The sequence below is a fragment of the Prorops nasuta genome, unplaced genomic scaffold (genome assembly GCF_024137725.1).
Source record: "Prorops nasuta isolate Cenicafe-Biocafe unplaced genomic scaffold, Cenicafe_Pnas_1.2 PNAS00364, whole genome shotgun sequence".
NCBI classification, from domain to species: Eukaryota; Metazoa; Arthropoda; class Insecta; order Hymenoptera; family Bethylidae; genus Prorops; species Prorops nasuta.
In genome coordinates, this window is record NW_027117160.1 from 1 (window position 1) to 23,750 (window position 23,750).

The 23,750-nt window shown below is 31.4% G+C and overlaps 4 protein-coding genes across 5 annotated transcripts; 2 read left to right on the forward strand and 2 right to left on the reverse strand.

Annotated features, from left to right (window-relative positions):
• Nucleotides 1–6: 6 nt before the first annotated feature.
• Nucleotides 7–1,704, reverse strand: LOC136785454 (uncharacterized; the record flags this gene model as incomplete). The annotated part of the gene is made up of 4 exons (XM_066746501.1): nucleotides 1,392–1,704; nucleotides 604–752; nucleotides 326–519; nucleotides 7–259 (listed from the first exon to the last, which is right to left on the reverse strand). Coding segments are annotated over exons 1-4 (627 nt in total), but the record flags the coding sequence as incomplete, so codon positions are not given.
• Nucleotides 1,705–5,654: 3,950 nt separating this feature from the next.
• Nucleotides 5,655–8,294, forward strand: LOC136785455 (gephyrin-like). The gene is made up of 6 exons (XM_066746502.1): nucleotides 5,655–6,954; nucleotides 7,021–7,075; nucleotides 7,157–7,262; nucleotides 7,327–7,611; nucleotides 7,691–7,830; nucleotides 7,910–8,294. The coding sequence occupies exons 1-6, from the start codon at nucleotides 6,784–6,786 to the stop codon at nucleotides 8,068–8,070; spliced, it is 918 nt and encodes a 305-aa protein (XP_066602599.1). The 5' UTR covers nucleotides 5,655–6,783; the 3' UTR covers nucleotides 8,071–8,294.
• Nucleotides 8,295–13,596: 5,302 nt separating this feature from the next.
• On the reverse strand, nucleotides 13,597–14,928 carry LOC136785457 (SCAN domain-containing protein 3-like). The gene is made up of 3 exons (XM_066746504.1): nucleotides 14,539–14,928; nucleotides 14,238–14,469; nucleotides 13,597–14,156 (listed from the first exon to the last, which is right to left on the reverse strand). The coding sequence occupies exons 1-3, from the start codon at nucleotides 14,926–14,928 to the stop codon at nucleotides 13,597–13,599; spliced, it is 1,182 nt and encodes a 393-aa protein (XP_066602601.1).
• Nucleotides 14,929–20,358: 5,430 nt separating this feature from the next.
• On the forward strand, nucleotides 20,359–23,677 carry LOC136785453 (cyclin-dependent kinase 8-like). Of its 2 annotated transcripts, XR_010824657.1 has the most exons (10): nucleotides 20,359–20,552; nucleotides 20,754–20,856; nucleotides 20,930–21,040; nucleotides 21,127–21,267; nucleotides 21,345–21,534; nucleotides 21,603–21,816; nucleotides 22,666–22,836; nucleotides 22,926–23,031; nucleotides 23,097–23,384; nucleotides 23,498–23,677. XR_010824657.1 is itself a non-coding variant. In XM_066746499.1 (9 exons), the coding sequence occupies exons 1-9, from the start codon at nucleotides 20,422–20,424 to the stop codon at nucleotides 23,292–23,294; spliced, it is 1,365 nt and encodes a 454-aa protein (XP_066602596.1). In that variant the 5' UTR covers nucleotides 20,359–20,421; the 3' UTR covers nucleotides 23,295–23,463. The 2 variants fall into 2 exon arrangements, 1 of the variants encoding a protein (XP_066602596.1); XM_066746499.1 differs by lacking the exon at nucleotides 23,498–23,677 and having other exon boundaries at nucleotides 23,097–23,463.
• The last annotated feature ends 73 nt before the right edge of the window (nucleotides 23,678–23,750 follow it).

Here is a 23,750-nt window from a genome sequence, read left to right on the forward strand (position 1 = left end):
GAGAACTAGTGTTTTCGCTTCATGTAACGATATTGATGATAAGGTTTCTCTTATTTCTTCTGAATCATTAATCGTATTATACTCTATTTTTTTTGTGGGCGAATGTTTAAATGTTTTATCTGTTTTTGCTTCGCTATCATTAAGCACGTCTACCGCATACTTTATAGCAGGCGTGAATTCTATTACGTGTTCCTTCAAAACTTCCAGTGGAACACGTAAATTGAGTATTAATGTTTTATTATTTATACCCCAATTAGCACTGAAAATATAATTTGCATTATATTTGGAATATTAATGTAAATATCAATTGAAATAAAAATTTTACCTTGAAAGCATTGACATTGGTGTAATTTTTATACCACATAAATATTTAGAATAGAGTATATTTGTTGTTTCTTCTTCCGCAGCAGTTCTTTTTATAGCGTTAAAAGATTTTAAATTGAATGTGCGATTGTAAACTTCATCTATCACTAAAATTACATTTGCTAGTCCATCTGAGCACCATACATTCAAGCAATCCTAATGAAGTTAAATAATTTATTTTTAATATGAAAGAGAAATAATTATTACTACAATTAAATGTTGAATAATAATAAATAATACCTTTATTGCATTCTCATCACATTTAACCAATTTTTTACAAGCTATCATACCATGAAATTTAATTTCCGTAGTATTTTTCGAAATCTTATTTGTTATTTTTATCTTCTGATAATTCTCAATAGAGTATATACAGTTGTCGACGTCACCCACTATAAAACACAATAAAAGGAAATTATTATAAAGCATCCCATACAGCACACCAGACTAAAAGATGTCTATAGGACAACTTTTAGTCAAGTGTGCTGTATGGGTAGGTAGATACATTTTTAAGAATATTTCGTTATTTCGTAATCTTATTTCAACGAGAGATGTATTACTTTCTTGTAGTTTGAAAAACGAAGGAATTCGATTTTGACTAAATTTGAGCCGCTTTACTAAGCAAGCGGTGAGTTAGGATGAGGTTTACCAAGTCCGGCTTGAGGGCTAGTCGGGCTAATATGGTATACTTTCGGGCTAAAGTAGTTTAATTTCCGTTACATGAGCTGTATGAGTTTAGCCCGGCTAGCCCCAAGCCGGGCTTGGTGAACCTCACCCTTAGAGCTGAAATAATATTTGTACAAGGCTGCTCCTTTGCTGACCGCACTTTTTAGATTCTAGACAACATAGATATGAACTGCAGTTCCTACAGGGTGATTATACAACCCAATGGTATTTTTTCACATTATTTACAGTGTTGAATAGAAATTAAATTAGGTGATTACTATTACTATGCAGACCATACTGTATAATTATTCTAAATAATATTTCAAGATACGAATAATAAATTTTGATCATATAAACTAACTCACCGATTAAAATGCCGTATTTAATGGTCGTCATTATTATTTTATTTATTTTTAAAATAATTTACAGTTAACCAAAGGAATATTCACAATTATTAACACTGTCGACGAACTGGTAGATTAGCCAGGCAAATACTGAATGTGAATCTTATGGAACTTTTGTTCCAGGGGGGTGCCGTGATGCAGCATGTTATGGAGTGGGGTCGTGATTGCACCGCCACCTAGTAGGCCAGGAGAATTAAGACAAAATCTTTCAAATATAGCTCTAACGTGACGTAACTTAGATAACTACTGGAATCGCTTGGGAATGGTGCACCTATTGAAAATATCGAGGTGCGCCAGCTTGAAAAAGTGTGCTATTTGCATAAACAATGAAAAGGTGAAAAAAAATGCGAAAATTGCGTCTTTTTTCGGAAACAATCGCATATAACTCGGTAAGTGTGCATGTTAGAGAAAAAATGTATACTTATAAATTTGTTTGTTATGAAATTTTTTACGAGATAGAATTGGTCCGATATCCGTAGATTGAAATGTTCGCTGCAAAATGCTAGAAAATGCAAAAAAAATTAGGTAAAAAACAAGGTAATTTTAAATTATTTTTTTAATAATGAAAAATTAACCCAATCACGCCGTAAATGTATAGAAAAGTACTTGGCTGCAATACAAAACGAGAGCCGCAAGGCCGATTAAGATCGGATAGACAGTTTTCGCATATTGTAATTGTTAATTAACCTACCTCAACAAAAAGGCCTATTTTTTAATTTTGTGCCAGGCTCAAAGTTATGAATATTTTTTTGCGATCGCGCTTTTACACCTTCTTGGACTCTTTAAATATCATATACAATTGCTATCTTAACGATTTTTCAATTTTCAAACTTTTTAAAACCACTTAAAAAGTTATTAAAAATTGAAAAATCGTTAAGATAGCAATTGTATATGATATTTAAAGAGTCTAAGAAGGTGTAAAAGCGCGATCGCAAAAAAATATTCATAACTTTGAGCCTGGCACAAAATTAAAAAATAGGCCTTTTTGTTGAGGTAGGTTAATTAACAATTACAATATGCGAAAACTGTCTATCCGATCTTAATCGGCCTTGCGGCTCTCGTTTTGTATTGCAGCCAAGTACTTTTCTATACATTTACGGCGTGATTGGGTTAATTTTTCATTATTAAAAAAATAATTTAAAATTACCTTGTTTTTTACCTAATTTTTTTTGCATTTTCTAGCATTTTGCAGCGAACATTTCAATCTACGGATATCGGACCAATTCTATCTCGTAAAACATTTCATAACAAACAAATTTATAAGTATACATTTTTTCTCTAACATGCACACTTACCGAGTTATATGCGATTGTTTCCGAAAAAAGACGCAATTTTCGCATTTTTGTTCACTTTTTCATTGTTTATGCAAATAGCACACTTTTTCAAGCTGGCGCACCTCGATATTTTCAATAGGTGCACCATTCCCAAGCGATTCCAGTAGTTATCTAAGTTACGTCACGTTAGAGCCATGTCAATCTGTAACCCTCCTGGCCCATAGGAACTAATTACGGCCGTATTCATAGTCGGTCCTTAAGGAGCTCCTTAGATTAAGGACGCCTTATTCACTAGGCAAGGAATGAGCCAATCACAATGGGAATAGAGATGACTATATTGAAATCTCTCATTGTGATTGGTTGATTGTTTTATGCTACAGTCTGCTCAATACTACTTTAGTATACTTTAATTACATATATATATGATTTTTTGCTTCCTTATTTTAAGGAAGGTCTGAGGCTTCCTTGAGGATGAGATTCCTTTATTTACAACTTTTATGCCGTATGGTTGGCTGCATTGGTACATAGGCATAATTTGCTATAGTATATTACTTTTATACAGTGTGTGTCATAGCTGACAGCTGTCAAATGGTGCCGTTAACCTTTATTTTCGAAACGTAAACAAAAATAATATTTTCAGAAAACGATTGCAGAAAAGAAGGAAGGATTTTAATAAATAACAGAGAAAGAAAAATATATCAGATGAGTATTAATTAATATCAAAACATAAAAATTATTGTAAATTTTTAAGGAAATATACTTTGTGATTATTTTATTTTTGTTACAGGTGAAATCCTGTTCCTGATGAGTTTCAATTAAGGAAACAAATACTTATAGATCAATAAATGATAAAGCATCAAATTATAAAGCATTTCTGTGTAGTCCAGTCATTTCAATAATTATGACATAATGTTATAACAGTGAATGTGTAAGCGATTGGTGTATATACAACCAAGTTTTATTGTAAATTAGTAATGATGTACGATAATGTTTTGATTGCTATTATTATAAATTAAAGCTAGTTCAATTAACCTATTATTTATATTTCTTCCCTTTTTCCAAATTCTATATACACATAGTATGTAATTGCATATTCTCATATTAGCCATATATTCTTTAAATTTCTAACAAAATTACCACAATTTTATATTTGTAGAGCATAACTGTTTGTTGCAATGATTTTTATTATTCGATCAGTGTAAGACGAGTTGCATAGGGTTTCTGCTAATGTTTTATTGATCCACCACATCCTTCCACATCTTGTGTGACATTTATTTGGCTCCGTTGCACTATTTTCTTCTGGTCTATAACATATAACATTAATTTTCTAATCATTTATACATACACACAGATCTGATAATACTGCTGATCTGCAATTATTTTTGTAATAGTTGAAATGATTGCTAAACCATTATCTTGTTTAATTTGTAAAATGGACATTTGAATGATACTATTAAAATTTGGCATCTTTTCTGCGAGATATGTTCTTACAATACTTGTGAAAATAAAGTTCTTTAAAAGGTATTTGTATACTGTTGAGTTCATCTTGTTTTCAGCTTCAAATAGTTTTCCAACTACACGCATGGATATCCATTTTGAATATAGAATACTTATTTCATTACATCTATTATGATGTTGTTAGGATTGATAGAAAGGCATATCAATTCTTTGAAAATGATATAATATATATCTAGTAAAAAGATAAATTAAGATTTTAGAACAAATGAATTTCACAAACAAATAGGAGTAACAAAATATGTATCATATATTGAGGATGTATATCCAAATGTGAAGTTGGATAATTATTTGAAGCTAAAAACAAAAAGCATTCAGAAGTACATTTAAATGTATTGGAGAACAACATCCTCTCAAATGTAAAGAGAAGATATCCTATGGAAGAGGTGCCAAACATTATAAGCACAATAATTCAAGTGTCCATTTTTCAAATTTAATAGAACAATGGTTTACCAATCATCTTAATATTTATAAAATCTGTTAGTTAATAGAATAGCCGTATCCAAGTGTATTTAACAATAGCACAAAAATATTGGTATATGTTGAAAACTAGAAAGAGGGACTAACGAGGAAAATAGATGTCATACAAGATGTGGAAAGATGTGGTGGATCAATAAGACATTTCCAGAAACCCTTTGCAATTTGTCTTACATTGATCGAATAATAAAAATCATTGCAACAAACAGTTATGCTCTACAAATATAAAATTTTGGTAATTTTATTAGTAATTTAAAGAATATATGACTAATATGGGAATATGTAATTACGTACTATGTGTATATAGAATTTGGAAAAAGGGTAGAAATATAAATAATAGGTTAATGAACTAGCTTTAATTTATAATAATAGCAATCAAAACATTATTGTACATCATTACTAATTTATAATAAAACTTGGTTGTATATACACCAATCGCTTACACATTCACTGTTATAACATTATGTCATAATTATTGAAATGACTGGACTACACAGAAATGCTTTATAATTTAATGCTTTTTCATTTATTGATCTATAAGTACTTTTTTCCTTAATTGAAACTCATCAGGAACAGGATTTCACCTGTAACAAAAATAAAATAATCACAAAGTATATTTCCTTAAAAATTTACAATAATTTTCATGTTTTGTTATTAATTAATACTCATCTGAAATGTTTTTTCTTCTCTGTTATTTACTAAAATCCTTTCTTCTTTTCCGCAATCGTTTTCCGAAAATATTACTCTTGTTTACGATTCAAAAATGAAGGTTAACCGCGCCATTTGACAGCTACGGACAAACTCCATTTTGCTAAAATAAAAATTCCTAGATAAGGCGTCCTTAATCTAAGGAGCTCCTTAAGGACCGACTATGAATACGGCCGTAAGAGATTTTTTGAGGAACTATAACGCTGCCCCGCCCCACTTCACCTATGAATGTGTCATCCGTCATCGAACCATGCCTATCACAATCTAGGAGCAAACCGATATGCAAGTCGCGAAATCATCCGTAATTATCTATTTAATCCTGATCAAAGCACGACTGTCGATCAAAGAAATTATAATACTTAATTGTTATCTATTCAACATAATATTATTGAACACTTAAGAATAATTCTCTAAATATAGTAGAGATTCCAAACATAACCTACAAGGGTGGGACCACCTGGTGATCCCTTTACCTTAACTGGATCCCTCACGCGTGCTTTACCGACAGTACAAGTTAATAAACAATTCGTTTAATAAAAGTAAAATGCGAAGCAAATTGCAAAAACGGGCTTCTTTATGACAAGGTGCCAATTCTAACGAGTCAATCGAGCTTAAAAAACTCAAATCGGATGAAGAATAACGATGTACCACTGTCCCGCGTTTTTGAAGTGGAAATAACTAAAAGTAACCTCTCTTCAAGAACGTGGCACAATGGTACAGCGTTATTTTCCAACTAATTTGAGTGTTTTAAAAGTTCGTTTGACTAATTAGGACTGGCACATTGTCCTACAAGCGCCGGATTTTTCAATTTGCTTCGCATTTGAATTTTATTAAACTAATTGTTTATTGACTTGAACTGTCGATAAAGTAGGCGTGAGGGATCCCGTTAACGGTTTAGTTGGGTTCCAAATCGTTTTCATCAAATTGTTATGAACATTTAAGAAAAACGCTAAATTTTAACCAATCAAGAAATCTAAAAAGATATAAATCAAGAGACACGGTAGTGTCTCGACGGCAAGTACACAAAAAAGTAGATAATGACATGTATATACGGCCGTCGAGGCACTACTCTCTTATACAGCAAGTTTGGCTGTCCTAATATCTCTATACAGCAGACTTGGCTCAGACCATATAGCTGGAAAATGGACAATGTTCCCTATAGGCAAATCTGAAGGAACACGTAATAGAATTTACGCCTGCTATAAAGTATGCGGTAGACGTGCTTAATGATAGCGAAGCAAAAATAGATAAAACATTTAAACATTCGCCAACAAAAAAAATAGAGTATGATACGATTAATGATTCAGAAGAAATAAGGGAACTCTTATCATCAATATCGTTATGAAGCGAAAACACTAGTTCTCGATCGTGCAATTTTAATGGACTCGGAAGTTATGGAAGTTGAAGATGTTTTTAACAGAGTCATTAAAAATGACATTTTCTCAGAACGTGACGTTCCAAACTGCAAAGAATCTTTAATATATGGCTTTGCAGTGTATGCTGCAGATGGGGATATTTCGAGGAAGCTAACGCTTACTCATAATACTAAGGTAACTTAAAAGGACTATACTATACTGTAAGCAGAAATAATTTTCATTAATCTTATTTATTTTCAGGATACATCCCATGACCTGTGTAGATTGGTAACCGAAGGAACAACACTTTCTGATCGTAAGAAAATCATGATTCGTACTATCCAAATAAAGATTTCTTTAGAATCTATTAGTACTAATTAATATTCGCGAATTTTAGAAGTAGCCGCCGTGGTCGAAGTTAAGGACACCAAAGTTAGAGAACCATCGAATAATACGAGAAGTGTTGATATATTGGTTGAACCAAAGCTCGGGCAAAATATTAAGTAAGTGTGATTATGTAGTAGATTTAAATTTTTGTATATCGCTATATTAATACCGTTTTTATAGGTCCGTTGGCGATGACATTAAAAAAAATGAGTTGGTATTACCTAGGAAAACAAAAATTACAATAGAAAATATTGTAACTCTACTCATTGCTATTGACCCGCAAGAGAATATTACCGTTTACAAAAAACCAAAGATTGGCATAATTGAAATTGAGGGTTGCACTAACGTAAAGAATAAATATAATATTGTAGCACAAATGTCATTTTTAAAGGAAAATGGTTTTAATTCTACTAATAAGGGTATTATACGCGTGTACAACGAACCTCTTGGAGGATATAGAAACACGTAAGTTATTATAAAATTATTTGGTGATCTAGCTGTTAATTACTCTACTGGCTTCATTAAATTTTATTGTATTTTCTAGTACCTACACAAAAGAAGAAGATTACACAAATGCAATTAAGGACGTGGACATTCTCATATGTATAGTGCCTACTGAACCACACACTAATGAAATGCTGAAGTCCGACTTAAAAACGAAGTTATCTGCTGTAATCCATTTTGGTAAATATTATTTATTTATAAAGATAAGATCGATAATTAAACCTTAATTTTTTGTTATGTATGTTATTGTCAACTACAGATCAAATAGATTTGAATCCTGGAAGGCTCACCACTTTCGCTACAAGTATGAGGGACGCCGAAAGAGTGTATATATTTGGGTTACCGAATAATTTAATTGCCATAATGCAGATAACGCAATGCTTAATTTTGCCTTTACTAAATAAGATGGTAGGGCTATAAATTAACTAATATATTGTATGCTATTTTATTACTGTTATATGTTTGTACGAAATTATATAGGCCCAGTATCTTGTATATGAACGAAGTTTGCTAATAAGTTCACTTTCTTTATCGGATTTAGAATGCTAATTATTTAATTAATTTTTAGTTCAGTAATTGCTCTATATATTTCAAAAGATTATGAAACATTTAAGTTATTTAGGAAATAACATTAAAATATCATAAAGCTTTGGTGACATGCGTAAAATACTTAGAATAGATAAGTTTATAAATTTGAACTTAATTTTGTAAAACAATGACAATTTGTTGAAGAAAAAGTATTTTTTTTTAAGTCTCATGATTATTTAATATTTATTTTAATAGGAAATAAAATAATTTAATTCATAAACATTTAGTCTACAAGCTATGTTTTTTTTAAATTAGTTGTAAAAATTCTAAAAATTAAGATTCTAAAATACTTTTTATAATTGTTAAAAATTCAATTATAGCTACATTTATATAAAATTAATATTACTATACAATTATATACACGAGACTATTTTCTTCCTTGAATGCGCAGATTAATTTATTTTTATTTGAATTCTAAATCAAAACTCCAGGGTACCGATTCTTGAAGCTATATGATCCTAAATTTCGTATGCGAAAATATATTTTATTGACTATCGCATAGGAGATCTATAAGATCACAGTTTCAAGAATCGTGCCCCAGTTTAATATACTAATTTGTTTGAGTACCAGGGTACAAAGGAATATTAGGTAACGAATTAGTCGACCTGGAATTAGATTAAAGTTGAAAGCATAAAGAGTTTTGGATTATAAATGCTAATTTATTGGGAAATATATAACAACAATTAATAGGATATTAGCGAACAACTGCAATTAGTTACTATCAGAGATTAGGGGCCACACACACATCAGGGGGGAGATTGCTCATGCCGACAGATCATTGTGTGTCACACCATTGACAGTTCATACATAGTGATGACTTCAGCTGTGTATCAAGGTTGCCAAGTGTAGTACTTTCGGTACTACCGTAGTACCCAAAAGCGACATATCCTATAGCGTAGTACTATTTTGGGTACTACGCTATAGTCGCTGCTGATATGTACTACTGGTCGGCGGAAATACGTCAGAGGGTAGAGACTGTAGAGGGACCGCAATATAGATATTTCTAATTACTAATTTCAAAATACATAATGCATGGTCCGTGAGCCAAGACAAATGTTAGTATATACATACCACAAGTTATAAAGTAATATAAAGAAATAAAGTGACAGTTTTAATCTTACTGACAGCTGATGTACTGATGGTATAAGTGAATAAATAAAGTGACGAAATTTGTAAAATGTACATAAAAATAATTTTTAAAAGTATATAAAGGACTGAACATTTTAGATAAGTATAACAATAAATTTTATAATATAAAATGTAAGATATAAATATTTTGTGGTACTTTATGGGATTTTATTTCAGATTAAATTATAGTAATGTGTTTACTATGTCACTGTGCTGAGGATGGAGCTATGCAGATTTTCAAAATTAAAATAAAGGAATAGACTAAACATAATGTGGTTATTGTGTCATCGTTGAGATTCAAACTATGTTAATTGAGACGGATAATAAAATAAACGAGTGAAAAAACTGGGTAAATACAATAATAAATAAAGAAGCTGACAAATTAGATATATAATATAAAATGTAAGATATTTTATAGTACTTTCTGGGATTTTATTTCAGATTAAATTATAGTAATGTGTTTACTATGTCACTACTGAGGATGGAGCTATGTGGATTGAACATTAAAATGAAAGGAATAGATTCACCATATTATGGTTACTGTGTCATCGCTGAGGATCAAACTGTGTTAATTGAGATGAATATTAAAATAAACAAGTCAACACATTGGGTAAATACGATACAAATAAAGAAGCTGACAGATTACATTTGTAATTTCAAATGTAAGATTTTATATAGTACTTTTTGGGATTTTGTTTCAGATTAAATTATTGTAAAGTGTTTACTATGTCAATGCTGAGAATGGAGCTATGTGGATTGAACATTAAAACAAAAGGAATAGATTCACCATAATGTTGTTTCTGTGTCATCGCTGATGAGGATCAAACTGTGTTAATTGAGACAGACATTAAAATAAATGAGTCAGCATTTTGGGTAAATACAATAATAAATAAAGAAAATGACAGAATAGATATATAATATAAAATGTAAGATGTTTTATAGTACTTTGTGGGATTTTGTTTCAGATTAAATTATAGTAATGTACGTGTGTTTACTGTATCACTGCTGAGGATGAAGCTATGTGGATCGAACATTAAAAAAAAAAGAATAGGTTCACCATAATGTGGTTACTGTGTCATCGCTGAGGATCAAACTGTGATAATTGAGATGAATATTAAAATAAAGAAGCTGACAGATTAGATATATAATATAATATGTTAGATATTTTACAGTACTTTGTGGGATTTTATTTAAAGTTAATATATGTAAAATAAAATTTTTGTTTTCTTTTTACAATTGTATCTATATTAATTACTATATGTTGCAATCTCTTAAAATTAAGCCTCTGCTTTTATTAGCAAACTAATAGTTCCACACGGCAGTGATGCCAGAATCAAGCTTTTAGCAACAAAAATGAAGATAAGCGCTAGCCAGCAGGAGTATAGAAAATTTAAAGGGAAGCGGTACAAACACAACTATGCCTGGAGAGCATAGGTGTGATTTGGACTTCAGGCAACATTGGCTTTAGAAGAAGAGCGACTACCGCTAACCGTGACATTTTTACGTGTTATCCGTGTGAAGTGGTGCTGCGTTTACCTAAAAACTCAAAGCAAATAAAAATGCTTTTCCTAAATTGATTTGTAATATTGATAAAATGGTCAAATGTAGCCATTAATTAATTAGATTTGGTAATAAATACAGAAAATGCGTTTTATTATAACAAATGAGTTGAGGTAAAATAAACTCAATGTTTTTATATTAATCTGTTAACAAATGCAGTTTTTTATTTATTATTGAGTCCAATAAATTAATGGTTATTAAAAAAAAAATTCCTTGTAAGGAAAAAAAAAATGAAAAAATTTTAAACTTCACCAAGACTCGAACACGAGCCCACCGCATGACAAACGACAACCTTACCACCTGCGCTACAGCGCTCACTTGATGTACCAAGAGCAAAACAGCCTTTTAAAGACTGACTACAATTCTTTCACTAACTCGTCATAAACGATCAAGAATTAGCTGCAATAATAAATACATTTATCTCCACAGCATTATTGCACTAAATTTATTATGTTTTTAATTTGAAGCATACATTTTACATGAAGATACGATACTTTAAGGATGTTCATGCAATACTTTAAATACAAAACTATTCATATGCTGGTTTATCATAGTTATTCGACTACATATAACAAATATTATAATATTACTTAATTAATTTATGATAGTTGAGCATATGAATAGTTTTGTATATAGAGTACTGAATGGTTTTAAATTATCATATCTTCATGCAAAATGTATGCTTCAAATTAAAAACAATAAATTTAGTACAATAATGCTATGTAGATAAATGTATTTATTATTACAGCTAATTCTTAATCGTTTATGACGAGTTAGTGAAAGAATTGTAGTCAGTCTTTAAAAGGCTGTTTTGCTCTTGGTACATCAAGTGAGCGCTGTAGCGCAGGCGGTAAGGTTGCCGTTTGTCATGCGGTGGGCTCGTGTTCGAGTCTTGGTGAAGTTTAAAATTTTTTCATTTTTTTTTCATTACAAGGAATTTTTTTTTTAATAACCATTAATTTATTGGACTCAATAATAAATAAAAAAATGCATTTATTAACAGATTAATATAAAAACATTGAGTTTATTTTACCTCAACTCATTTGTTATAATAAAACGCATTTTTTGTATTTATTACCAAATCTAATTTATTAATGGCTACATTTGACCATTTTATCAAAATTAAAAATCAATTTAGGAAAAGCATTTTTATTTTATTTATTCACTTATACCATAAGTACATCAGCTGTCAGATAGATCAAATATTTCTTTATTACACTTTATTTTTCCGTATACTAACATTTGTCTTCGTTCACGCCGTTCACGGTGACAGGCTGTGAATATAATATATATTATTTTTGATATATTACGTTCTGCATTTAAGATGGCTACTGACGTATTTCCGCTGGCAGTACACTTTGTGCAGTCTGCATTCCTTATATCAAAATTCACTTACTATAGAGCGTAGTACTATTCAAGATGGCGGACTTGGCAACCTTGCCTCGCATGAGCAATCTCCCGTTTCATCTCTGACTATACTACTTTAGTCCGAAAGTATACCATATTAGCCCGGCTAGCCTTCAAACCGGACTTGGTGAATCTCACCCTTACTGTACCGTCGGCTTGTTCATGGATTCTCTGGTTCGGGCACTATACTTTGAACTAGTTTCCCGGGAACTTGGCCGCGATTCGATTGGTTAAATGAAAGAAATCTAGAGTTATACCTGGTTGATGTTGGTGGCTGTCCTGAGACCTTGGCCATGAGCAATCTCCCGTTTCATCTCTGGTCAGCACTCAGCAGTCCTGACTCAGGACTGCTGACAACTACTCTGCTGCCAAGCCAAGTAATAAGTGCCAGCGTTGCCAAGTCCGCCATTTTGAATTACACTACGCTGCATAGTAAGTGGCGAGAACAAAATATACTACTCTACGTGGTATAGCAAGTGTCTAGACTACAAACTGTAGTTTCAACTGGAAGTATACCTAAGATGCGTTCGAGAATGAATGACTAAATATGATTGGTCAATTTGGAAGGACGTTGACCAATCATGAAAAGTCACTTGCAAATTAAAAGATTTCGATTACCGTACCTGCAAAACTGATGATTTGTGCCGAAAATCGTATGCCAATTAACTGAGTACACATAAAATCATATTATTAATTACTTAGGATGAAGAGTAATGTCTTTTATGGAAGTTTCAATCGAGAAAAATTTATCTTTGTTAAGACTTTGATAAGCTGAAATTCCATTTTAACAGGATCGGTCTTTGGCGTCTTGGCTAGCTTCGTTGGCTGTATTAGCTGCTATTTTCGTCATTAATATGATGATGCATATAACAGAAACTCAATAAAATAATAATATGATGTATAGTTTTTCAAAGTTTAGGAAGTAACATAAGCTCTCATTTAAAAATTATTCAACCGATCTTGAATAAATTTTCAACAGTGCTTCATAATATTAATAATTTTTGTATGAAATCTAGCTATTTGTTTTTATATATTTATAAATAAAATATTATTTTTATGCAATGAAAATGAGATGAAGAAAAACATTGTAAGAATAAACATTATTTATTTAAAAGCATATAACTTTTTTACAAATTTAAAGAATTTTCAAATATCGAAGATTCAAATAAAAACTATAGATTAAGTTACAAATTTATATATTCTTTTTAAATTTAAGATAATAATTGAAATATCAGTAAATTACGCAATTTTGAGAAACGGGCGTTACATCAGCGTAAAGTATTCTGAACCTTCATCGGAAACACCTTCATTTTCATTGTCTGTATTTGATGTATTAAAATTGTACATGCTTTGATTGCAATGATCTATCATATCTGCGGATGGTTCAAATAATTTACAAGTACCACTATTCTTAACACATTCCCACGCAGTCAAATTATTTTTTAATGTAGTTGTCTTCATTTTGTTCCTGTTTTTCGTTTTCGTTAAATTAACTTTACTAAAAAGTCGTTCGCACTCAGCGTTTGAATGAGGTAAGCAAAGCAAGTTTAAAACAAATTGAGATAAATTCGTGTACTTTTGTAGGTCCATAATATCATCATAATTTAATAATTTAACCCAAAAAACATCTATTAACTTTTCATTTGTAGTGTCGAGTGGTAGCTGTGCGAAAGGTAGTAGACGCCATTCATCATCTACTGATTGCCTGGTGAAACAGGAAGAATCTAAATTACGAGGAAACATTTCAAAAATAGAAGTTAATGTTGGTACCGTTACATGAAATTGGGGATCAATAGATTTGTGAGGAATAAAACATTCCAAATCTCTCAAACGTAAATCATTAAAATCAAAACGTTTTTATAACTCTCTGCTTGCTTCTTTCAAAAAATTAAACGTATTCAGACGAAAATTCTGTACATGTTCCGCTTGTTGTATTATCTCGGGTTTCTGCAATTCGGTATTTACCTTTAAACCTAAATAAATTTCATTTATTGGTAGAAAATGAAGCTCGTTATCAGGATCTATGTCCTTCACATTCGTGCTGAGAACATAGCTATTGTCCATATAACAAATTAGAATATCTTTAAATAATGCTGTTGCTTGATTGTAAAGTAATGGAATAATAACTTTTTCAGACTGAAATAGTCAATTAAATTTTGTAAATTTTGGTAATACCCATTTTAAGAACAAATAATAACATTTCACGAATGGATGAGTTATGGATGAGTAAATTATCTCTGCTGCTGGTAAATGCTGTTCTTCCCACAACTGTGTGAAATACATTTGAAGAGGCTCCCATTGCTCTAAAATTCGATCTACAACTGCTTTTAATGAAAGCCATCGCGTTTGAGCACTATATAACATTTTATGCACTTCAGCATCCAACAAAACGTGAAATTCCTTAAATTGGTGTTGCCGCTTACTACTAAGTTTAAAAAAATTATAAATATTGCGCCCTAAATCTTCACATTCACGTGGTAATGTTTTACAAGCATAATTCGCACATAAATGTGCAGTATGACATATGCATTTCAAAATAGTAATATTAGGACAATCATTTCTAAATCTAGACGCTACTGAATTATGTGAACCCATCAAACTATTGCATCCGTCTCAACCAAATCCGGTTATATTTTCTAAAGGAATGTTGCAAACAGTGAATGAATTAATAATATTGTTATATAAATTTTCTGCTGTTTCATTGCTATCTTCATCTCTATAAATTTCAATTAAATCCCATAAGGCGCAACGAATACTTTGTATTTCTGCATCGAAAAATCTAACAATAATGCAAATTACTTTAACATTGGAGACGTCTGTACTTTCGTCTGTCATTATACTGAATTTGCGTTTTTGTAAAGTAATACATAATTTATTATTATACGAAGATGCTATTACACCTGTCATCGCGGTTAATTTTGTTCTTCCCAAACGTAACATTTTGCAAACATCTACATCCTGAAAACAATGTTTTAATATAGGTATTACATGATCTACTATACGATACGCTATGTTATGTTCTCTGCAAAGAATCCTGTCAAAATTAATTCAATTCTTGTTACTTTTGTTTGAATTTCTAAAGCAGTTTCCACGGTGTCCAAACTATTTGTGCTACTTGTACGCCTCATCAAATCCAAATGTCTCTTACTTCCAGCGTGTTTTCGTAATGTATGATAGTGCGCCGAAATGGAAGATTCGCACATGGAGCATAATGCTTTCTTGTTGGAAGCGTGAGGCTGAAGCCAATCTTTCAAAGCAGGATCCGTTTCCCAAATCTTTCAATACGTTTGACCCCTGCTTTCAGACAGGGCATTTACTGAAATTTCTTGCTCAGCTTCCATTATCAAAATCCTTTAAAGAAATATCAACGAAATTGTTACAAATTTAAAAATTAAAGAATGTTAGTAGAAGCGACGAAAAGTGATTTTATGTAACAAACTTACCCCTATTTTTCTGATATATGCTTCAAATGTATTTCACAGATGTTATTGATAATCCACTAATCGAACACTTATTTAATTCGAACAAAGGACGGTTTTACGATACTTTGCTTTACCGCTACAGCTCGTTTTAATCTGGGGAATAAACCATAAACCGTATTTCTTTGGATTACAAAGAGATTTTTATTATTGATGATTTGTATATTCGAGATACCGTCTGTGTCACTAAGCGTAATTGGATTGAAGATGGTAGTTGAATGATGTAGTTTAATTTAAAGCTTATATTTTGCTTTATTTATCACTTTTACTATTTTTAAAAATGTTTTCACACAATTACACTAAACTTCACCAAAGAAATCAGTAAATGAAGAAATTAATTTAAAATAATTATCGATTTTCGCTGATACGCTTAGAGCAAAAACTTAAAAAACAAGATCAAAGACGAAACAGACAAAAAGACATTGCCTAAGGGCTAACGAGGGCTTTTAATGAATTATCCCTCCTTGAGAAGAAAATGAAGGGGTCCATCGTCCACCCTGTGGACCAATCAGATCTTCAGTTTAGCGAATGTTGTTCCTTTGCTGAGGAAATTTTTGGTACACCGAGTAGGGAAGGCTAAGGATATTTTTTCTGGACGGGAAGTACTTCTTTTACGTCACAGGAAGATTTTTCCCAAAAACAAAGTTGGCGATAGCAGGATGTTTGCATCGCAGGATGGGTTTTCGTAGATAGTCATAAAAAAAGTGAAACTCCCGGGTGGCTTATTTGCACCGCAGATGGATTTCCCCGTATGTAAAAAAAGATGTCTGAAAAGGGTAAATTGTATAGACAGTTCTTGGTTTATTGCTCTATAAGCGATAATGCAGGTAGAGAAAGTATAGGGATGCTCTCTTTGCACCCAGGATAGGAATGTTTACTCCAATGTATATTCTATTTAAAATCTATGTTTTAATATAGTTATATCAATAAGTTAAGTTCAATGTCTGCCTGATATTCAAATATCATTGCTTTATTTTTTATTTCGTCTAACTCATATATGGTGATACTGGAGAGTGAGGCAGCATGTAACATTCCACACTTTTCGTTATTCCTGTATATATAGATACTTTATTTAAAGAAGTATGACTATTATTAAGGTGGAAGAGTAATTTACAAATTGTTTGTTAACAATTTTTTATTATAAAAAGATTCTTTAACATGTGAAGAATATATTCCGAAAGTTTCAAGTGAAAAAAAATAATTTAAGAATCTTTACAAATCTATCGAAGCTATACTCTCAAAACGCGTATATGAGATGAAATAAGAAAACGAGTTCGCAGTTTTGTCTTATGCCTTGTTTGGCCTAATAAGCTTTATACATAATTTGCTATTTGAATATTATTCAATACATATATGTACATGTACGCAAACAGATTAAACTTTGATAAGGATGAAATTCATAAAAGTGTTAGTAAACAGAACTTTTAAGTCCAAAAACTTTAAACGCGTTTTTCTCAAAACGTTTAATTTTTCGCGTCGTGAAATGCAAATAAAAAATTATTTGTCTAATTTACTGGAAATTTTGCAAATACATTTTTTAACTTATTGGCCTCAGCAATAAGCAAAGTATACCTCAAACTTCATTAAAAAAACCATTATAAATAAATTTTTTCTCCTTTTGTTTATAAAAAAAACGACATTTCTGTTCAAAACAACCTTAAATTTTAATTTTTAGACTTTTTATTGTTAAATTTCACTATATTGTTATGGGTTTACACTGCGATAAGCAAATTCAATCACATTGGTACAACTAAATTTATTCTGTCCTCGTAGAGTTATTTTACAATGTTGAATAGTATAAAATAAATTGATAGGAAACAGGTAGTGACCTCTCCCTTGACCTTTTTATCTAGGTCCTTCTCGAGGTCCTTGAGCTGGGCGCTGAGGGTATTATATGTTCGTTGAGTTTACTTAGTATAGTGTGGAATCGAGGTATCTTGTTGGTGTCCGCTGCATTTATGCTGTTTTTGGGATCAATTGTATTAAGAGAAAATTTATGCCTTGGAATATAATTCCTTCACTTGCTTATTTTATAGGTTTGTACGGTTTCCAACATAAAATCAGTAGCTGTTAACAAACAATTATTATGTAAATAAATCGTTCCGGAGCCCACTAATTCTATGCTGAACTTAGGTTTGTTTTTACAAATTATTTCTAGAATTTCTTTATGCGGAGTTGTAAATATCCATAACGATGGATTATTCATTGGCATCAGCATTGGGTGAATCAGCAACTTTTAACTTTAATATTAATTAACATGCACTTTACGGCGAATCAATAAATATTTTACTCTTCTTGTAATAAAAATTCTTTAAAAAACAACGTTTTACAGGAGTATCACCCCTTAATAATAATTTACAGGAAAAAGAACTCAGTTGACATTTACATAAATTTATAATCTCCACAACGATCATTTTCACATAAATAAAGACATTTAATTTCAATAAAATTCATATAAACAAGAAAAACAACTATTTATTATACAAGAGTAATAAATTTTCATACTTTTTAAAATTCTTAAAAATTATAAAAAGGATAAACTTTTTACAGCATTATTATAAGGGATCATTCATCCTCGGGATAAAATAAAAGAATAAAATTATTTATTTAATAATGACCAACACGATATTTAAAAATTTATTTAATTTTCAATTTACTAGGTAATTATATATGCATTATCAGAACAATTTTCGCTTCAATATTCTTTACAATGTTCAATAATAACAAACAATTCTAGATAAACTGTCAAAATACACGAGGAAGATAGAAGTATTACGAAGTATTGTTCGTAAGACTATTACTACATTATAGAAAACTAATATACTAACAGAAATTATAGTGTCGTACACTCTGGGAAATTGAATCGTTCCGAAACGTCAACAGAAATTAAATAGGCCTAAGTTAGCTGGTGGACAATTCTTTTCCATATCGCGCGGCTTACCTGCTATTGTACCGAGCCCCAAGCAATAAACTGAGGGTAATAAACCGACCGAAAATGACGAATCCTTATATACCTGTACTCAAATTGGCAATCAAAAATTCTAATTTTAATATTATTAATTAAACATGTTTTAAATTATTATCAATACATTGCTTTTATTTTTAAGATGAGAATAAGCTCAAACACGAGACTAATCGGACGATTATTTCTGTATTAGATGTATCCTATAGTTCTTATTTTATTAAATTCTAATGATACTTTATTTTATTTTGTATTTCTTTTATTTAGTAAATTAAAATAAATGAAGAATAGCAGAAATAAATCATTAAAAATTATCAGCGTTAATACGATGTCTAAAAAAATAAGAATTTTTCATCCTTTATCAAATTTCCCAGCTTAATATGTTTCAAAGCGATAAGCGAAAAACATCACCTTCTTTATTAACCCGCCAATAGGCGCGTGCTTTTTTTTTACGTAGATAGGCGCGTGGGGTGCCACGGACACCCCATTTGTTTTTCGTTATTAGACGTAAAATATTTACAAATACAGATTTATTTTTCAATAAATATCATCTATGCGAAGTTCCCTTTGGTATACAATAGCAATTGCATTTCTTTACATTATTTGTATTAATTAAACGCTAATATTTTTAAGTGACTGCACAAATTTTTCGCTACGTTACCAATAGATTTCTATTCTTGGGGTGTTCTGAACACCCCGCGCGCCCATTGCCGGGTTAATAACTGCTTTCGGCTACTTTCCAACGCTTGAAACGTAAACAAATTTTGATCAGCTGCTAGTATGATTGTTGTTGATATTCTTGAGATGTAAACACAAATAGAGCAGCTTACCTTACTTAGAATACCATTTAACTGTTATATAATATAATAAAAATATTATTAAAAGATAAATAAATATTTCTTTCATGTAAATATACAATTAAAAGATGTGTAAATACTTTAAATTCCTATCTAAATTGCTCAAAAAAAAGTTTCATTAGAATTTAATAAAATAAGAACTACAGGATACATCTAATACAGAAATAATCGTCCGATTAGTCTCGTGTTTGGGCTTATTCTCATCTTAAAAATAAAAGCAATGCATTGATAACAATTTAAAAAATTTTTAATTAATAATATTAAAATTAGAATTTTTGATTGCCAATTTGAATACAGGTATATAAGGATTCGTCATTTTCGGTCGGTTTATTACCCCTAATTTATTGCTTGGGTCTCGGTGCAATAGCAGGTAAGCCGCGCGACGTCGAAAAATCTTGTCCATCAGCTAACTTAGGCCTATTTAATTTCTGTTGACGTTTCGGAACGATTCAATTTCCCAGAGTGTACTACACATCTTATAGCGTAGTATCCGAAATACTGCACATCCTATAGCGTAGTATCTCAAATGCTACATATCTTATAGCGTAGTATCCCAAAGGCTACACATCCTATAGCGTAGTGTCCTTTCGGACACTACGCTATAGGATATGGACACTACGTAGTGTAATTACACTACACTTGGCAACGCTGAAAGTGCCAACCTGTGAATGTTGAAACGTTTGAAATGAAACCTTTGGCTGAATGAAATGAATGGAATAATCGGAAATCGGAATACACGAAATAAAGATGATTCTCCTTAGTTGATATTTGTTGTGATATCCTTTTAAACATGATGGATTACGAATTTAAGATGAAAACTCAGAAAGACCGTACAAAGGTCGAGGATCTTTTTGAATTTGAGGGATGTAAAGTTGGAAGAGGTACATATGGACACGTCTACAAAGCCCGAAGAAAGGAAGGGTTAGTTTCATATAACCTACCCCCAACAATTGTTTATAAAAATAATATATTATTTTAATAATATTTATCACAATTTATTTTGGAAAACCTGAGTTCATCCTAACATTTTCATTTTTATAGACGTAAACTCGTAGAATTGTCTCTCAGAAAGTTTTATATTATTATATTGTGTTAACAATTAATTATTTCGTTTTGAACTAGTGTACCAGACAGTGAATTAAAATCTCGGCCTGATACAAAAGATTTTGGCCTAAAACAGATTGAAGGAACAGGACTTTCAATGTCAGCATGTAGAGAAATTGCAGTGAGTATTAAACAAATAATAATGCAGCAATTTCTTAGAATCTTGATTATTTACTATTAAAAATTTCTTTTAGTTGCTCAGGGAGCTAAAACATGTTAATGTAATTACACTTATACGTGTTTTTCTATCACACAATGATCGTAAGGTTTGGCTACTGTTTGACTTTGCAGAACACGATTTATGGGTATGGATCTATAATCTTTTCTGTTCTTTTTGGCCAGCTGAAATCCACAAAATAACTTATCAAGACTCATCTGTGTGTATTTTCAGCACATCATTAAATTTCATAGAGCTGCTAAAGCTAATAAAAAACCAGTTATGGTACCAAAAGGAATGGTAAAATCATTATTATATCAAATTTTAGATGGCATCCATTATTTACATTCCAATTGGGTTCTTCATAGGGATCTGGTAGCTCCATGAAAATATTTAGAATATAAATGTGCAGAATAGGGAAAAAGTTTAATTGCGCTATATTAAATTTATAGAAACCTGCAAATATACTAGTAATGGGGGAAGGCAATGAGAGAGGACGTGTCAAAATAGCAGATATGGGTTTTGCTAGATTGTTTAATGCCCCATTAAAGCCATTAGCAGACTTGGATCCTGTAGTAGTAACATTTTGGTACAGGGCTCCAGAATTATTATTAGGTGCCAGGCATTATACTAAAGCCATTGGTAAGGATAAAATTATTTTATTCCATTTGATATGGGCATAAAGTAACATTCAATTTTTTACATTTCAGACATTTGGGCAATTGGCTGTATCTTTGCAGAACTTTTGACATCCGAACCAATATTTCATTGTAGACAGGAAGACATTAAAACTAGTAATCCATATCACCATGATCAATTAGATAGGATATTTAATGTAATGGGATTTCCATTGGAGAAAGACTGGGAGGATATTAAAAAAATGCCAGAGCATCCTACGCTTCTTAAAGATTTTAAAAGATCGAAGTAAGCTTGTCTATTTTGCATATTAAATTTAGAATATACTGAGTATTTCAGTTTAAGTATTAGGAAGATATTATACTAAATCTAATAATACTATCAAAAAACGTTTCAGATAAAATATGTTTGTTTTCAAGAAAGTCCTAAGATAGTATTATTTGCTTTGACATTAAAAGTTTATTTAAACTCATACAAAGGTCATTTTGAGTTTTTCAAACAGAACACCTCATTTTTTTATTGCATATTCCTGTAGCTAACCCTGAGCGCTTTCAAAAATCGTCTTTTCATTTCATTCAGTCAGTTACTAGATATTTTAATTTGAAATTACAAACTGATAAGCGACTATGCGCGCGTAAGCTTAAGGGTATGTTTATGTTGGAGCTTTGGGCACCGATAACAGCGGCGAGGAGAAAACTTCCATATAGAATACATTAGATTGTTTTTCGATTCGTCCTCATCGACACTCTTGCCGCTGCTCGTAGCTCCAGCATAAACGTATACTAACGGTCATACATTCTACTTCAACCAAACCTACAACTGTATGCAAATTCAAATCGAAATATCTCGTAAAAGGCTGAATGAAATGAAAAAATGGAAAGAAGTTTTTTGAAAGCTCTTAAAGTCAACTACAAAAATATATAATAAAACACAGTGTATAAAAATAAATAAACTATAGTGACCTTTATATAACATTTCAATGATACTGTATTATGCTCATCTCGAGGTCAAACAAATTTTGTCTGAAATATTTTTCGATAATGTTAGTCATTTTACTGTAATATCTTTCTAACACTTTAGCTGAAACAACCTGTTCATTTAGTTTATAATAAAATTATTTGTAACATTAATTTTTAGCTATGCGAATTGTTCACTTACAAAATATATGGATCGACATAAAATTAAGCCAGACAGCAAAGCATTTAATTTATTACAAAAATTATTGATGATGGATCCGAATAAACGTATTACGTCGGAACACTCTATGCAAGACGCTTACTTCCAAGAAGATCCACTGCCAACTCAGGAGTATAATAGCTTTATAATAATTTATTCATTCTTAATTATTCTATCTCTTAATTAAAACAAAGTATTGAGAGAATTGTTTCTTTTCTCAGTATATTTGCTGGATGTCCCATTCCTTACCCTAAGAGAGAGTTTCTTACCGACGATGACACCGAAGAAAAGACTGAGAATAAAGCAAGGCAAAATCAACAACAGACTGTGAGTGTCATTTGATTATGCATACTGGAATAACTAGTTACTTTACAAAAATAACAATATTACAGCAACAAAATCAGCAGCAGCAAGGAAATGGAGATCACAATCATGGTCAAAATGCTAAACGGGTCAGATTGAACGGACCTCACGGAACCGCCGAATTTCACCAGCACCAGAGTCACGCTATGACCCATCAGCAACCACCTGGCATGGTGTACTCAACTGCCCAGCCGACACAGCCAGCAAACTTTCATCAACGCTTTTAATGAATAGATTCCGACAAAGAAATAAATGTAACAAGCGGATAATTGTCTTAATATCTAAATAATTTAATTGATTTTCACGTGGCGAAAGAGGTCAGTAAATATTGTATATTCCCAGGATCATGACGATACAATTTTATTTATATAGAAACCATCACACTGCGACTTTTTTTTGTATCCTCCAACATCTCTTTTCGTTCTCCTAGAGAAGCTACTAGACATCCTGAGAACTCCAGAGGCCAGTGCGTCTGTAAGAGGAGAGAGAGATAGCGTGGTTCAAGTGTATGTTGCGAAGCCAGGCTTCTGCTTCCGACTAACATACGTAAGCGTGCATAAAGTGTAGAAGGTGCGGAGCAGCGCAGAGTATGCAGGGAAGAGGAGAAGGGGACGTCTACTAATGGGACGAGAGTGAAAGAGAAACGGAGTCAGGAAGAACAGAGAGCTAGAGAGAGAGTGCGA

What these genes read in the sequence shown, in the direction of transcription:
- LOC136785455 (XM_066746502.1), top strand. Translation starts at nt 6,784, where the DNA reads ATGGACTCGGAAGTTATGGAAGTTGAAGATGTTTTTAACAGAGTCATT. An exon ending in CGCTTACTCATAATACTAAG is followed by an intron (nt 6,955 to 7,020) that starts GTAACTTAAAAG and finishes ATTTATTTTCAG; the next exon opens with GATACATCCCATGACCTGTG. An exon ending in ATCTGCTGTAATCCATTTTG is followed by an intron (nt 7,831 to 7,909) that starts GTAAATATTATT and finishes TGTCAACTACAG; the next exon opens with ATCAAATAGATTTGAATCCT.
- LOC136785457 (XM_066746504.1), bottom strand. Translation starts at nt 14,928, where the DNA reads ATGGGTTCACATAATTCAGTAGCGTCTAGATTTAGAAATGATTGTCCT. An exon ending in CATCCATAACTCATCCATTC is followed by an intron (nt 14,470 to 14,538) that starts GTGAAATGTTAT and finishes TGACTATTTCAG; the next exon opens with TCTGAAAAAGTTATTATTCC. An exon ending in GGAACATGTACAGAATTTTC is followed by an intron (nt 14,157 to 14,237) that starts GTCTGAATACGT and finishes TACGTTTGAGAG; the next exon opens with ATTTGGAATGTTTTATTCCT.
- LOC136785453 (XM_066746499.1), top strand. Translation starts at nt 20,422, where the DNA reads ATGATGGATTACGAATTTAAGATGAAAACTCAGAAAGACCGTACAAAG. An exon ending in GCATTATACTAAAGCCATTG is followed by an intron (nt 21,535 to 21,602) that starts GTAAGGATAAAA and finishes TTTACATTTCAG; the next exon opens with ACATTTGGGCAATTGGCTGT. An exon ending in AAAGATTTTAAAAGATCGAA is followed by an intron (nt 21,817 to 22,665) that starts GTAAGCTTGTCT and finishes ATTAATTTTTAG; the next exon opens with CTATGCGAATTGTTCACTTA.